Raw genomic sequence first — 16,451 nt, 5'->3', positions numbered from 1 at the left:
GGTGTACTACAGAGATGAATATATATTTATAAAAAATATGGGACCTATTATGGTATTTAATACCTATTTTAAACAGGCCTTGAATGTCTTAAAAACAAGCTTTTGATTGTTTTTTCTATATAAATTAGAAATTCAGCCTCTGAGCCATGTCTTTATCTTCCCATTCTCTAACCTCATTATCTATGCAGGATTCTGAGTGGGCGGGGCTATGATAATGAGGCTCTGTGCTGATTGGCTGACTCAATGACGTGATACACCGCTACGAAAAAATGGTGGAAGCTCCGGCCGGCGGACTTAAGCCTGAATTATGAGTTATGGGTTATTATGAATTATTCTGCGTTAAATCGACACAGACCCTACGCCGTAGGGTACGGCGTAGGGTCTGCGTTGGTGTAACGCGGAACCATAAATCAGCCTTTACACCGTGTCATAACTGCATGCGATGCGAGCAAGCGTCAGTGACAAAATCAATTCCATTGCTTTATTTTCTATTGGACTGTCCTAACTGGCCGCAGCGACGCAGCGCCATTTTGAGCTGAACATTTGTCGGACGCCCTGCTTTTATTTTCTTCCTGTCACTCGCGTTGAAAGCCGGTTGAAAGCGCTGTAGGAAACAGTCACGGAAGAGGAACGGCTGATCCAGTTAGTTGAAATGAGAAGTTATCTCTATGATTCCTCCTCATTTCACTACAAAAACCTCAATAAAGTGGCAGCTGCTGGAGGGAGATGGACAGAGAGCGTCCGATGTCACGCAGTGCTACGATAGTCGGACGCTCACATGCAGCTACACGGTTTTATAGTTGTGGGCGTGGTTTGCATTTTGGTTACGTAACGATGGGAGCAGAATCTGAACGGCTCGTAGAAGTCACATCACACTGGACGGCTCATCCGGGCGGCTGTACAGACACTGCAGAATTTGGTTGCTTTCCTCCTTCTCTGAGTTGGCAGGCTGAGGGGAGACCACTTTATATATGTTAAAGCAAGAGAAAACATGTTTTTCATAATAGGTCCCCTTTAAAAAAATGATCAGACTCTTTCATGAAGTTGTAAGTCTTCATGAGTTGTCTGGCATACACGTTGGTTGGTCCTAAAGCTTTAAGCCTTTATGGTCTTTGATTAACCAGTAATTACCAAATTGACAGGTGTAGAGTCATGTGTAAAAGGACCTACGACTTCTTTCGCCTATCAGGTTTTATAGAGCAACAATTCCAAAGTCCTCTGGTCTTTACTGAGAATATAGTCTCAGATGAACAAGACGTGGCATACAAGTGATCTTAGGTATAAAGGAAAGCTGGGAAATGGAAAAGCAGTGTGTTGGAAAGGTTTGTAGAGCCACCTTTCCTCACGATGTCATCAGTCTCTCACATTGTAAATAATTCTGGCCAGTTTTTCGCTATCAACTTTATCATTTATCATATTTCTTTGAGGTCCTACCGCAGCAGGTCAATGATGCTGAAACATTGGAACACCACGATTATATTCATTAAGAGCCACTCTGTTGTACGTTTAAGGGATGTGTTTGGGGTCATCAGACGGATGGCCTCACATCTGACTTCCGTACACTCAGAGTTCAGAGTCAACTTCATGACTGAGGTCCTCAGGCCCTGATGCTGTAAAACAAGCCCAAAACATCAAACCATCAACTTAATGGATTTATACGAGCCAGCTCACTTGCTGAATGGGGTTTTTACCAGACACGGTGCTGCGCATCGTGACCATACATCTTGGAGAGACGAGGGTTTATTCTGGCAATCTGACCTTTGGTTTGCTGCTTCACATCTTAATTCCTGTGGAAACTCGGCTTCTGCATCATGTCTGAAGCTTTTGTTCTATAAATAATGATATGGTGTATTATGCCATGTGTTGTTCATCTCAGGACCTCCACTTAAAACCTGTTAAAAACCAAGTGGTTCATTTATTATGTCGTGATACATAAAGTCTCAGACCTGAACTACAGAAGGGACCGTGCCTGAACATGACTTTTTAACCTCAACCTGTGGTTTGATTCACTTGACCCAATGACGGGCAGATGAATGGACTAATTAATGGCATGAAACTAAGACAAAATCATCCAACATGAAAAAGCGTGCTGAATTTGTGTCCCACCACAAAGACCTCATATAAGTTCAAGCGAATAGTGAATAAACAGGGTTTTTTAAGCTGTCAGTTTGGATGTTTAGGTGCGACTGAGATCACACACTCACCCAAAGAGATCCATACAACACAACTGGACCAGTTTGCTTTGGCTAAACGAGTCCCTTTAGTGCCCACCCCCAGAAGAAACCATCGCCTCTGTGTTTTTAATACCGTATTGCTCACTCATGAGAGTTTGACATATTCCTCCACAAAAAAAGATTGACTGTGTGGAGATGTGCTGCTGTTCTTGGCAGTGTTCTACTGCCCATCTCTTATTTACTGCTCTTTATTTTCAAATAAGGACTACAAGTTTATTTTGGTGCACATCACGTGAAATGGTTGAATGTGTGACCTGATATGTGTATCTGTGTGTGTCACGTGTCTCTGTTATCATGTATCTCGCTGTCTTTCAAATGACCATTAAAGGTGTTTGCAAGAAACAGTTATTCACATGTATTTCTTGTTTAATTTGTAATGTGGGATAAATGTGTCAAACTAAGAAAGGAAACAGCGGGGCCCTGCTGAGCAACACCCTGCCAACTGGAAGTCTACTTCAGCGTTGTGTGTACTTCCAGCTCCCGGCCAGTTAAACCAACAGGATCTGGCTGCAGAACGCGGCCAGACTCCGCTGTCAGCCGGAAGCACATGACAGGTTAAAGGGGACCTATTATGGCATCTAATCCCTATTTTAAACAGGCCCTGAATGTCTAAAAAACAAGCTTTTGATTGTTTTTGCTAAATAAATTAGAAATTCAGCCTCTAAACCATGTCTTTATCTTCCCATTCTCTAACCTCATTATCTATGAGGGATTCTGAGTGGGCGGGGCTATGATAATGAGGCTCTGTGCTGATTGGCTGCCTGAATGACGCGATACACCGCTATGAAAAAATGGCGGAAGCTCCGGCCGGCTGAGTTATTTACACCGTGTCATAGCTGCATGCGATGCGAGCGAGCATCAGCGACAAAATCAATTCCATTGCTTTATTTTCTATTGGACTGTCCTAACTGGCCGCAGCGCTGCGCGCGGCACCGTTTTGAGCTGAACATTTGTCGGACATCCTGCTTCTATTTTGAAAGCGCTGTAGAAAACGGTCACGGATGAGGAACGGCTGATCCAGTTAGTTGAAATGAGAAGTTATCTCTATGATTCCTCCTCATTTCACTACAAAACCCCCAATAAAGTGGCAGCTGCTGGAGGGAGATGGACAGAGAGCGTCCGATGTCACGCAGCAGTGCTACATGATAGTCGGACGCTTGCATGCAGTTACACGGTTTTATAGTTGTGGGCGTGGTTTGCATTTTCCGTTACGTAACGAAAATGTGCAGAATCTGAACGGCTCGTAGATCCACATCACACTGGACGGCTCATCTGGGAGAGGAGCTGCCCTGCAGAGTGGAGGTCACATGTTTCTGGTCCAGAGTGGAGATCAACAGCCCTACAGCCCAGTTACACTCAGCGTTTAGCAGATTAGATGGTATTGAGTTAAAGCACAGTTAGATGAGACAGTGCTTTTGGCAAAATCTGTTGACGATTAGGAAAAGCCTTGAAATCCAAATATTCATGAATGGTTTTTGTAGGGAATTGTGGGTAATTTGGTCATGAAGTGACTAGAACTGTCTGCAGCAGGCGAGTGAAATATCACAGAGGTGATAATAAGCTAAAGATTTGTCAATAGAACAAAGTTCCAGGTGTTTTATGAATGTTGCTGAGTATGTCAGGTGTCAGCTGCTGCTGCTGCTGCTGCTCCGTGTGTAGTGTATGAAATCGAAGATTCAAACAGGGATTGGTCCATTTCCAATGTCAGCACCATTATAGACGTACATATTGGCCGGGTTTCCCAGATCCGACCTCTCTTAAGGACTTAAGAGAGGTTCAAAGAAGGTTTCACTTAAGAGAGAACCCTAAGATACGGGTGTTTCCCAGATGACTTCTTAACACCGTCCTTTAGTTTCGCTCTTTCAGAAGCTCTTTGGAGCAGCTGTCCGGTTCTGAAACCAAATCAATCGATGCCAGGCAAATCGATCACCGATCACTATCAGCGCATTTTCACACACAGCGCTGCTGCCTAACGCACTAATTCCCTGCTGCCTGTGCGTTATAATGAAAAATTAAGATGATAAATATAATTCAATGACCCTTTTTCATCCAAACGGTGCGTTACTCCGTTATTTCTGGCTACAGTGAGGCTTTTCTTCCCCACACGCAGAGACCGGGAGGAAACGTGGTGGGCGTGTGTGTGCGTTCAAAAACATGAGCCAAGAGAAGGCGAGTTTCGCAAATCGCAACGTGGAATTACAGCAATCCCTGGTTTTTCGCAGGGGTTATGTTCCAAAAAGAACCCGTGATAAGTGAAATTCTTTTTACAATTATAGAGGGCTTCTAATTGCGGAGATCAGCACCGCCTCGCACGTATTCTTCCTCTTCTGAATGATGCTGCATCCCGACTCGCGCTGCAGCGTCTTTTTATCCTAAACCCCGCGGTGCATGTGGGTTTTTTCAAGAGAAGAAAATAGTTATGGGTCGTTGTCTTCGCTCTTTTTTCTTCTGGGCAAAAAGATTCTTTAATATAAACCGACACCATTGATTATATTTGAGACTGTAATGAACGATTCATCAAAGGATCCCGTTCTTTCAGCTGCTGCTTCCCTGTCATCACACATGTAGGTGCTCGGGCTCGGGCTCGGGCTCGGGCAGGAGGATCGGTGTCCCGGCTGCCTGACAGCCCGGTCCGACAGCACGTCCAGGGGATTGAAGTGCTGACGCACCAATGCGTTCATATAAATGATTATCAAATAAATGATATTCATGATGATCGTTTTATTTGTGCATAAAGCATAAAGCATATACAGGAACACACTTGTTATTCCTTATTTTTCTTTTTTTCCCCCCTTTGCTGTCACCAATAAATGCTAAACAATATAAATCTAAAGTATAAAATAGATCAAAATTTGTGCGGGGTGCATTGTTTTAATATTTCATTGCTTGGTGTGATATTGATTTGCCTGACGCGGCTGGATCTGTGAGTCTTTGTTCACTAAGATGGTTGTAAAGACTGGGTCAGCAGCATCTTTCATTTCCTTCTTAATGAAAGAGATACTTAAGCTAAGAGCGACTCTGGGAAACGCGATTTTCTTTCACAGGCTCCTTAAGAAGGTTTGAAAGAAGTCTTTCGCTGTTAAGAACTACTTAACTGATCTGGGAAACCCGGCCATTATCAATATCATCTGATATATCAGTCAGGCTGTAAAAAAACACGATATATTTAATCCAAACCTTTGTGATCATTTCATCTGGATTTCATCTGATGGTTAAAAAAACATTCAACTCAGGCTGTGTTGTACGTGCACCAATCAAGAGGCCAAAGTCTTCACCAAAACAAGTACAGTATTTAATTTGCTCTTCTGTACAAGCCTCATCAATAATCTGTAGTTCCAAAAATATAGTTTTTTCCTCAGTTCTTTGTAAACCAAGTTCTGGGTGATTCAGAGGAAGACGCTTTAAGGTCCCTCTTTACTTCTCAGAACGTTGTTTTTACTCTCAGCTACTGTAAAAGCTTTTAGGACTATGGTTGTAACTGTTAAACTATCTGCTACTGAAGGAAGGTTATTCTTACCTAGAAAAGCTTTGCACACTTTAATCCAAATAAACACAAGGACATCAAATGTGAACAACAAGAATAAACATCAATGGAGGCCAAGTGGAGGATGGTTTCTGTGTTTTGGAGTCTTTTTTTGTGAGTGTATGTGTTTGAAGAAGGTGGGACAATCATTCAGTTGAAGGACGAGAATAAAAATCCTGCCATTTCCTGTTTTTGAGTCTCAGCCTTCAGATCAGCTTCTTCTCCCCTGCAGAAGGAAAGAAATACAGATGGAAATATCGTTAATATTTCTGAATAATCAGTTGTACAAATTGTAAAACTAGTTAATGAAAGTGTGCTTGATACACTGACAAACCAGATTGTAAATGAACTAAACTTTCTTTATTCTGCTAATATTCCAACACCATAATTCCACTGAGTTTAATATGAGTGTTGTGAGTGAAACCAGGACAGTCATGTGACGCGTGTGCAGGTCCTGCCTGGGCCTCTGGTCTCACCTCTGGTCTTCTTGACTTTGGGGGAACAGGGTTTGGACACCTTGACGGTGGTCTGACACTCAGCGTTGAACAGCGCCCGCTTCAGCGTTCCTGACCGCGTCTTGGTGTTGGTGGAGGCATCGCAGGAACTCCACTGGCCAAACTTGTACTTGCAGTCACCTGAGGAGACACGTCAGCCTTCAGTAGAGTCACACGTGGAGCTTTGACCAGATACTCTTCATGTGTACAACCCATTAAATACATCAGCATAGATTACTTAAAAATGTATGTCTCTACGTAATGTGTGTCTTATGTTTGAATGTTTTCTCATGAAGGGACAGCAACGCAACCTTTTGAGAAATTGAGATCAGTCAAAAACATTGAAACTGATGTGGGTCTACTCCAAAACCTAATGAAATAAAACTAATTAGAAAAGTAAAATCATAGTGAAAAATGTGCAGGATGTCCGATTAAACCTTGCCACCCCCTCTCGCTCCTGTTCATCACTGTTAAACAAGTACATCGTCATCATTGGCACACTGCAAAAACTCAAAATCTTACCAGGAATATTTGTCTTATTTCTAGTTAAAATGTCTCATTTTTAGTCAAAAAAATCTCTTTACACTTAAAACAAGACTCATCACTGGAAAAATAACTTGTTATTTGACAATTTTCACCTGTTTCAAGTAGATTTTCACTTGAAATAAGTAGAAAAATCTGCCAGTGGAACAAGATTTTTTTCCAGTGATGAGTCTTGTTTTAAGTGTAAAGAGATTTTTTTGCTTGTAATAAGAAGATAAATCTTGTCCCACTGGCAGATTTTTCTACTTATTTCAAGTGAAAATTTACTTGAAACAGGTGAAAATTGTCAAATAACAAGTCATTTTTCTGGCGATGACTCTTGTTTTAAGTGTAACGAGATTTTTTGACTAAAAATGAGACATTTTGACTAGAAATAAGACAAATATTATTATTAAGATTTTGAGTTTTTGCAGTGCATCCATGGTGATGCAACGTCACATAAGCTGAATCTCTGTATTCAACTGAGTGAGAATTATATGGTTGTTGTACATGTTTTTGGAGCCCGTGTTATGAAGCTGCAGCGATTTTGTGCGGTGGAGTGGTGAGATCAGGCTGAATTAGCTGATAAATCAATGAACTGATCACATTCAGGAGGGATTCCTGATCGACTCTCACCAGCTAGAACAGCACAGAACTACTGAAACTTTCATTTTAATTACAGTTTTTGCACTTCAAGTAATACTACACAGTACTGTGTATTTCCTACACAGAATTCCGTTACTTCACTGATTACTTGGAGTTTATTGAGTGTTAAATCACTGATTCGATAAGTGGTCTTTTTTATGTTAAAACAAACTCATTATTTCTTGCTGGTTTTTGTAAGTAACTGCAAAAAGTAAAATATAGAATTTTTACTTTCTGAATTTAGTCATCTGGTTAAGTTTCACCTTAACCTGATGACAAAGAAGTTATGTGTGTTGAGACAGCAGACATGTAGCAGCTGGGAAGCCCAGTGCTTTAAATTATTTCTGACATTTTTATTATTTTCCGCACATCTTTTAATCATTCATCATCATAGTTTTCCCAATGTGAGACCTTGTTTCTTGTTTTTTCCCTGCATGACTGAGTAAAGCTTCAGTGAACTCCTTCACATCTCTCAGATTTCCAAGTGCTGTGTGTGTTTCCTTGGTGACACTTACTGATGTCCTTCTTCCAGTTGCAGGGGATCTTGCAGTGAATCTTTTCTGTGCGATCTTTGCACGTGGCCTCTCTCAGACCATCTCCACAGTCTCCCTGCTCTGGCACACACTTCCCGTACTGAGTCTCAGCAGCGGAGCAGTCGGAGGCGGGCCGAGACTTCTCATGTTTACCCCCTGCAGGATGGACAGGAGGTCACACACCACAGTCCACACCCACAACACACACAAAATCTGCACACAGCGGCTTTGGATCTTCATGTGCTGAACATTGGCAGCTGTTACACCGGTCTCTCTTACTGAATTCATCTTATTCTTTTGTAGGTTTCTTCTTCTTATGTGTCAGTCGTGTCATTGCATACACAACCAGCACATGAGATGCCAGGCATGCAATATGACCATGTTTGTGTCTCCACTGGGGAAACAACGCTCCTGTTTTGATAAACTTCTTTGGTCATGATTATGCATACGAGCCGTGTCTGATATTTATGAGACAGGACTTTTCTTACCAGCTGATTGTTTGGCATTAGGTTCTGTTTAGTGCTTTTCTAATACTCTAATACTCCACATCACACTTGGCAGTACTTTGGAAACAGCGTTAGCAGCTCTTTGCTGGTTCTTCTTACAACAATAATCACATCCCTGTGATGGACCATATTTCTCTTAATCTTTGTTCTTTCTTGAACATTTCCATGTGAACTTACATTTCAATATCAAAACATTTGTTTGTAAGGATCCATATTCCTTCAGGGGAGCTTGTGCTTGACTTTCAGCTAAACCAGGTCCATTAATAAAGTGAGTGCTGCTTAAAGCTTGTCAAGCTGATGAAAAAAAAATGTTTTCTTTTAAATCTGAGGATTTTGATAAGTTTAAAATTTAAAGAAGAAAGTTGACAAATATTTTGTTTCCCGTTAACCAATGATAAGTGCACTTTTCCTGTTCACTTCTTCTGTATCCTTTAAAATGTCTTCACAACATGTGCGTCCCTGCTCACTGACAAGCACGAACTTCCAACAGGAGGACACGGTCAACATGCATGTAAAACAACAGTGGAAGTGAAACCCAAATACAGTGATTGTGGTTAGTGAGCGAGGATTCGCCCTCTTTAATGAGCCCACCTTTGTGATTTTTAGGCTTTCTACTGGCCTCGGCGGTGAGGGTGAGGACCAGGAGGATCAGCAGTGTCACTGAGAGCAAACTTCGCATCCTGAAAAGATAAAAACATGTTTGTCTTTAAAAAAAATGTTATCATGGTCTATCCAAGATTATAACGCAAGTTAAGAGAAGAACAAAAACATAGTGAAGCCAGATTGCAGTACTTGTTCTGGGGCTTCACAGAGGGAACACCCAGAGAGCACACTAAGCCCTGACATTTTACATTATCACTGTAATAACATGTTGTGACAACACATTATTACTGCCTGAAATAGATCCAGCACAAGCAGCTTCAGTTTCTGTGTTAAGGAACAAAAAATAAAATCTCGTCCCTGGATAAGATGACAGACCTGCAGCTGTTTGTTAAACTAACATCTCACGGGTGTGTTTTCAATATTGATGCACACGTGGACAAATGTATAGTGTTACCCAGACAGAGGGAGGCCCACGGGGACTTCATATGTACAGTTCCATGGAGGGATTAGTCAGAAAAGGCTTAATGGGCTTAGGTACAAAGGGGTCAGGGGCCCCGGGGCCAGGACTCCTGCATCAAGTAACTGAGACTCGGAGGCAATGCAAGCTCAAGAGAGACAACATGACAACAAAGAGATGCAAATTATCTACACGATCGCACAAAACCTCCACAAAGAGTTGTAAAATCACTACAGAGGCACAAGCAACAGCTACAAAGTGACCTCAAATTAACAAAATGACCACGATCAGACTCACAAACACTACAAAGACAATTAAACAGAATAAAAACAATGACAGGGACTTGAAACTCCTACAAAGAGTCAGATTACAGATAGACACTTGAAACAAAGAGACGAACTAAAGAGCCATAATAATATAATGAATCCCCTTCAAGCAGTCACAAGGACACTTTAAACAGATACACATGTGACAACAAACAAAGGTAATGAACCATCTACAAACACACAAAACTAAATCAGAGAAATGGCTACAAAGTAACACAAAACTAAGACAGAGACACTTTTAGTACAGAGACATAAGAAACTAAACAAATCAAAAACACTTAGAATAGAAACAAAGCACAGCTTGACTCAGCTACAAGGACACAAAACAAAACACATATGGGCCAACTTGGAAAACGTACAGAAAGACAGAAAGATAACAACAAAAACAAAAAGGAAACATCCACAGATATATGAAGGAAAACAGGTTTAAACAGAGACCAGGAAATGTTCCGTCCGTGTTTTGATGGTGTTCAGGAGATCCGCCTGCTGATTTCAACATATTTCTTTTCTGGATTTAGCGCTTCATCTGAACAAAATCGATATCAGAAATCTCAATCTTGACCTTGTCTTTGTTTTTATCATGATTCTGCCAGCCGGGCTGTGATTCCAGTTGAACTTGGACCGTTCTTCACACCGACCAGATGGTCCAAACCAGGTCCAAATCAAATCTGCTCTTCGTTTCACCTCAACCCCCAAATCTCACAAACGATTAATCCAAATAATCTGAGCAGCATAATTCACTGCAGCATCAGGATTATGAAAGTGGGCTAATGTATGCAAATGCTGCTCCTGTTTTCATCACACTTCTGTCATTATTTTTGCTCAGGTTTCCCTCAATGTTTTTCTGCTGCGTATTGTCCTTATGAAACCATCCCTCCAACTGTTTGATGAACATGACGGTCACATGGGGCAAATGTAGCGCAGATAGTTGGTTCTGCTTTGAAAAACAGAGAGTCAATTACCCAGAAAGCTCTTCTCTGCCTTACTGTTGTCATTGTGGTGGAAGATGACAGACTCCTCTTTCAGGCCTCCATTAAAGCAATAGTCCTCTTTCACATGTCAGCTGGCAGAGCAAATCCTGCCCTCCTCGCTCCTCCTGCGGCCTTTTCTAAAGAAAGAACTGGCTCTCAGCAGGCCTCCAGTCTGTCCTCCATCAATGAAGAAGAGGAGAAGGGAGGGAGGAGGAGGTGCGGCGGAGGGGAGTGGGAGCCCAAGTAGCGACTGAAAGAGCTCTTTAGATTTCCCCTCAAAAGAATACTGATTCATTGGCCCAAAACAAAGCCCCCCCCCCTCGCCCGGTTTCACTTCTCCAAAGCCTAACACAGATTCCATGCCACCTCTGAAGAGCCCCCTGGTCCTCCCCCCACCCTGAATGGAAAGATATTAACATAAGAAAACAATACAAAGTTTGCATGAAGAAAAGGAGCGGGATGCTCCCTTTGGTCCAGGAGTAGGAGCGACATACAAGCGACTTCCTCTTCAATCTCAGGGTTCATTTCTGGAGTCCGGCGGCCAATATGAGATACAATCCACGAGTCCCTCAAACACCACGAGAGCTTCCAATACTGAAGGTAAGAGAGGAGGACTGGTGGTCTCTGAGTCCTCTGAGTCTCACAAACACCAGATCAAGCAGAGAACTATATGCCGAGATGTTCAGTTCCCAGCGCTAAATGCATGTAATCCTGAGGAGGAACCGTACTGTTGCTGACGCAAAGATCAAAAAGACTAATTATGAAGCTACAAAAGGAAAAGTGCAAACCTTCTGTTGCAGAAAGTTTCCGTGTGAAGTGACAAAGGCAGCTAAAGTTTCTTTTCATCGTGTGGAAAACTTGTCAACACTGTTATAGACTCTTCTCTCATCTCAGTCTATTTCTCTGTTTTTTTAAAACTTCATTTATGTCCTTTTGCCTTCCCTCTGGTCTTTTTCATTATCTTCCTTTATTATTGCTTTTTTCCTTTTGTTTAATCATTCCTTCCATACTTCCCCCCCATTGTGTGTTCCTTTCATTTTCTTTCCTTGTAGATTAGGAAACAAAAACATTCAACTAAAGCTTAGCAAACAACTTACAGAATTAATGATAAAAATAGATAAAACCCATAAAATGAAAAGAAAAACTGTGATAAACCTCCATCAGTATCCAACATGCTTAAATTCTTCCAAACTAAGGCATCTTAAATGATTTTTAAACAATCAACTGCTTCAAATGAAATGTTTTCCTTCCTTCTCACTTCTTCATCACACTAAACTGTCACACTTCTAAACATCTTTTTCATTTCTCCACCGATCGTCTAAATGAGTCTTGTGTTCTGTGTGAAGTCCAGGAGACTTCACCGTAGGAGAATGAGAGATGAAGCTGAAGAGAGAGCCCGATCAGCGCAGAGAAAATCGTGCAGACTTACATGTTGTCCTGAGAGGAGCAGCCAGTCGAGCGGTGGAGCCGTCGCCTTCTGTCGCTGCTTCAGCTGCAGCTGCTAAACAACCCTCACACACACACACACGCACACGCACGCACGCATGCACACACACTCTGCATGATGCTGAGGACCAGCCTCATGGTGATGTCACAGGCTCTAATCCCGGGGAACAAAACAAGCTCAGATCATTTGCATAAAGAGAAGTGTGTGTGTGTGTGTGTCTTTGGAATGTGTGTCATACAGGAGGAGTGTGTGTGTGTGTGTGTGTGTGTGTGTGTGTGTGTGTGTGTGTGTGTGTGTGTGTGCGTGTGTGTGTGTGTGTGTGTGTGTGTGTGTGCATTAGTGGGTGTAGACTGGGTGCCAATATTTGCTGAAAGCAGCTAATATTTGCTGCACTGTGTGCAGTAAAGAGCTGTGTCCGTCAGGTCCGGCTGCTTCAGGTGGGCAACATCACACACAGATTAGCTACTGGGTCAAAGTTCACACTGACAATCAGGCTTGGCCTTTGTGTCGCTGCTGAGCAGATCAGCACTCAGCCGTAATTTACTCAAGCATTTCTATTCAGGCTGCTTTGAGTCATATGGTTCACGTAATTGTAATGTATGTACCGGTATGAAGAATTATGACACACACAAGAGGAACCAGAACTTCTGGTTCCTCTTGTGTGTGTCATAATTCCTTATTTTTGTTTATGTCGTGGAAAAGAAGGGGATTTTAACCCGTCTACTACGGTTCAAATCAGCAGCTCTTGGTTCCACTGCCAGTGTCCGGCTCCTCTCCGGGTCCTCATGGCCCAGTCATGCGTGCAGGTCTTTGTCCCAGCATGCAGCTGGGAGGGGGGGGGGGGTCATGTGTCTTGGAAAAGCAGTTTGTACTCAAATCTCCTCCCCCTTCAACACCTGCAACATTCTCAACGCATTCCAGTCTGGTTTTACAACCCTGCACATTCCTCATTAAGTGAAGATCTATTTCTGTCTGCTGACTTTTATTTCCGTGTACCAACACATTTTCAACCACTAATTATGTCTTTGTTGCTGTAAATCAGACTCTATTTCATCCTGGACCACATCAGCTTTTAGTCTGAGTCAAATGGATAGTTGTACAGCATCTGCAGGAATACTTTCATATATCTACTGCTTTTAAATTTCATACCAAATAATTGCCTCTGTATTAACTGTTGATACTATAACTATTAATAAAGGGTTATACGCAGAGCCGGATTAAATAAATGGACTACACTAGGCAGACTGTGATTTTTGGGCCCCCCTCCATCGATGTTATTTATGAAATCTTAAACTTACCAAAGTTACTAATAAAACTTAATTCACATTTTACATAGCATAGTCATAGTCAAGTTGGTTCTTTGTATTCCAAAACAAGTCATGTGTTGTATATTAAACAGTCTATCAGACTATTTTTAGATTTTTATTATTTATACGTTATTACACCGCACTATTAAATGCTATTAAATTATCCTTATCTTATCGATTGTGAGCATTTTGCAGAAAATCTTAATTCAATGTGTTGATTAAATTGAATAGTTAAATAAGAAGTCAAATCTACAAATACCAATAAAATTTGCAGTAAGACAAAGTGTGCTGTAGTATGTATGTATGTGTGTATGTATGTGTATATGTATGTATGCGTATGGAGAGCCATTTGGGAGATTTGCGAGGCCCTGTGCGAAATGGCCGGGGGGGGGGACCTCGCGCGCTCGCTACGATCGCTTCGGATCGGGTGTCTATATGCGCAATTTTAACTCTCCAATTAGCAAAATACTGGATACCTCCCCCTGCCTCATCATCATCTCTTGCCTCGACGTGGGGCCCCATGGCTGCTTGAGACCCGGTCGGATCGGTGATTTTTGTAACAAATTTATCAAACGAGCCTTTCAGATAGGCATTAAACTCTTCCATTTTCTTTAGTTTTTTTCTTTTTTCATCCCCTGAAGGAAATTTCCTGAATCTGTCTCGTTCTCTCGACATTGTGTGACAGTTTGTTCCAACTCCACCCGTCTGGATCAGAGCAGCTTGTGTCTGCGCTTGGTCTGATCAGGTGTATTGAACAACAGACACGCGTCATCATTGTTGCACATATATTTATTTATATGCACAGACTAGTACATATTTAGGTCTGTAATGGAACGTGACTGTTGATATTTATAAGGGAAAAAAGGAAAAAAAAAAACGAAAAAAAAAAATTCGGAAAAAAAAAACGGCCCATAGCGCCAGGAAAAAAAAAAAGAAATTTTTTTTTTTGTCCCTCTGTCTGGGCTCCCCCCTGTCAATCGGGCCCTAGGCACATGCCTAGTTTGCCTTTGCGTTAATCCGGCTCGGGTTATACGTCCATGACTATATTGGAGCGGTTTGGCAGATGCTTGACAGAAAAATCAGCCTTCAAGCAACAACAAAAAACAAAAACAGACAGAAACATGGTTTTGCTTCCCCGCTGTCTTTAAATGTGACTTAACCACAAATATATAGCTTCATTTGAGATTCTGCCATCATAGTGCAAGTAAACCAAACCAAGATCTACTGTGGGACATGTCCATAATGGTGCATGTATGTCCCAAGACAGCGTAGACTTGTATTGTCTGTACATAATTACGCGTGCATGTTCTCGCTGGCCCGGAGAGATGAGGGGGTGGGCTGCGTTCTGCCCGCAGGCCTCCAGTTCCACATGTTTGCTTTAAATAAATAACTTTGGGTGAGCTTCTGTTGGGAGACGACATGAATCTTGTTGAGTCACGTCCCCCTACCGCTGCTCACATCCTGAACACAAGTCCCAACAGTTTCCTGGAAAGATGCTCAGGCAGAACCAAGATAGGACTTTGTTTAGTCAGCGCCGGAGACAAAACAGTTTGTTAAGTTTTATTTGTTTAACCCGGGACTCGCAGCTCTTGCCAGATAACACAGTGAGATTATAAAATGACGAATTGCTGACTTGCTGAATTTTGCTTCATTTGTTCATTTATGTCAGTTCTTCAATTTCAGGCCTGCAACAAGTTCTAAAAAAAGTTAGGAGTAAAAGTTTTACCACTGTGATGTTGCTATTTATGACAGTTAAAAAGCGTTTTAGATGAAGCTGTGTTTCAGTGATTTTGTCCTCTGCAGCATCAGCAGGCCATCAACTCCACAGTATTTGTTTCAAAGTTCTCCACTCACGCCCTGTGAGGGAAAGTTTAGGATAGCACACAAAACTCTGTTAATGTATGGGTTTGAAACATGGATGTATTATAAAACTGGATGGGACGTCAAAAATGGCCGCCCATTCATTTCAATGCATTCTGCTCAGCCAGCGCATACGCTGAAAAAATCTCTGACTTCCGGGTTTACTTCCGCATACAGCGGCCCATAGAGCATGCGCAGTTGAGTCACCTCCCATGATGCTCTGGGGCCTCCCATCATGCCCCGGGGCAATGACGCGAATATTAATATAATATGTATTAATATAATATCTTAATTAATGTATATTATTACATGTATAGTATTACATATATTATTAATGTATTAATATAATATAATTACATAATATATATTAATATAAACATCCGTGGAATGCACGGACACGGCTGTGACGTCAGCCGTGACGTCACGCCCAGAAAGAGACTTTTCTTTGACTTTTCTGGCCGTTATAAAACATTTTTGACGGATATAAAGTCCATGACTTAAAAATATAGAATACAAAGATTAGTAATTGCCGGTGATTACAGCTGGAGGTTCCTGTGAACAGTTTTAGAGGCTTCTCTTTTACTATTGCGGTCTATGGGAAAAAAGCTTTCTGGGCCCCATGGGATTTTTTGTTGCAGTACCGCGGCTGGACACTGGAAAAAATCGGCGCGCCTTCTGAGTGCCAGACCCGGGGGCTGGTTTGAAATGTATTGTTTAAAAAGAAGAAAAAAACCCACTAATGCTGGATTTAAAGGAGCATGAGGCAGGATTGAGGCAGGATTGAGGCAGGATTTATAAAAAAAATGTGTATACGTTTTAAAGTTTTCTAGTAATAATGTCAGATGAAGTGTTCCAAACCCAAAAGAATGAGCCCTCTAGTGTATCACTCCGTTGCCTTGAACAGGCTGTGTGCTGGAAAATGTGCTGCAATTCCGGGCCGGAATTTCCCGCGCTGTCCTGAGTAAACGAGTAAACATTGGATACGCGTTTGAGTCATGGAGGCAGCTTCAACTTGAATTGGGA

General features: G+C 41.9%; 1 protein-coding gene across 1 annotated transcript; it reads right to left on the bottom strand.

The window, feature by feature from the left end:
* Window positions 1-5,504: 5,504 nt before the first annotated feature.
* Window positions 5,505-12,355, bottom strand: mdkb (midkine b). The gene is made up of 5 exons (XM_061722583.1): window positions 12,244-12,355; window positions 9,049-9,137; window positions 7,934-8,107; window positions 6,234-6,392; window positions 5,505-5,983 (listed from the first exon to the last, which is right to left on the bottom strand). Coding segments are annotated over exons 1-5 (444 nt in total). The 5' UTR covers window positions 12,246-12,355; the 3' UTR covers window positions 5,505-5,963.
* Window positions 12,356-16,451: the final 4,096 nt, after the last annotated feature.

Source organism: Cololabis saira, chromosome 5 (assembly GCF_033807715.1).
Source record: "Cololabis saira isolate AMF1-May2022 chromosome 5, fColSai1.1, whole genome shotgun sequence".
Classification (NCBI taxonomy): Eukaryota; Metazoa; Chordata; class Actinopteri; order Beloniformes; family Belonidae; genus Cololabis; species Cololabis saira.
Note: the sequence above shows the minus strand (reverse complement) of the source record. Positions and strands in the feature narration are given on the sequence as shown.

What these genes read in the sequence shown, in the direction of transcription:
- mdkb (XM_061722583.1), bottom strand. An exon ending in AAAGCCTAAAAATCACAAAG is followed by an intron (nt 8,108 to 9,048) that starts GTGGGCTCATTA and finishes TCCATCCTGCAG; the next exon opens with GGGGTAAACATGAGAAGTCT. An exon ending in CAAAGTCAAGAAGACCAGAG is followed by an intron (nt 5,984 to 6,233) that starts GTGAGACCAGAG and finishes TTCCTTCTGCAG; the next exon opens with GGGAGAAGAAGCTGATCTGA.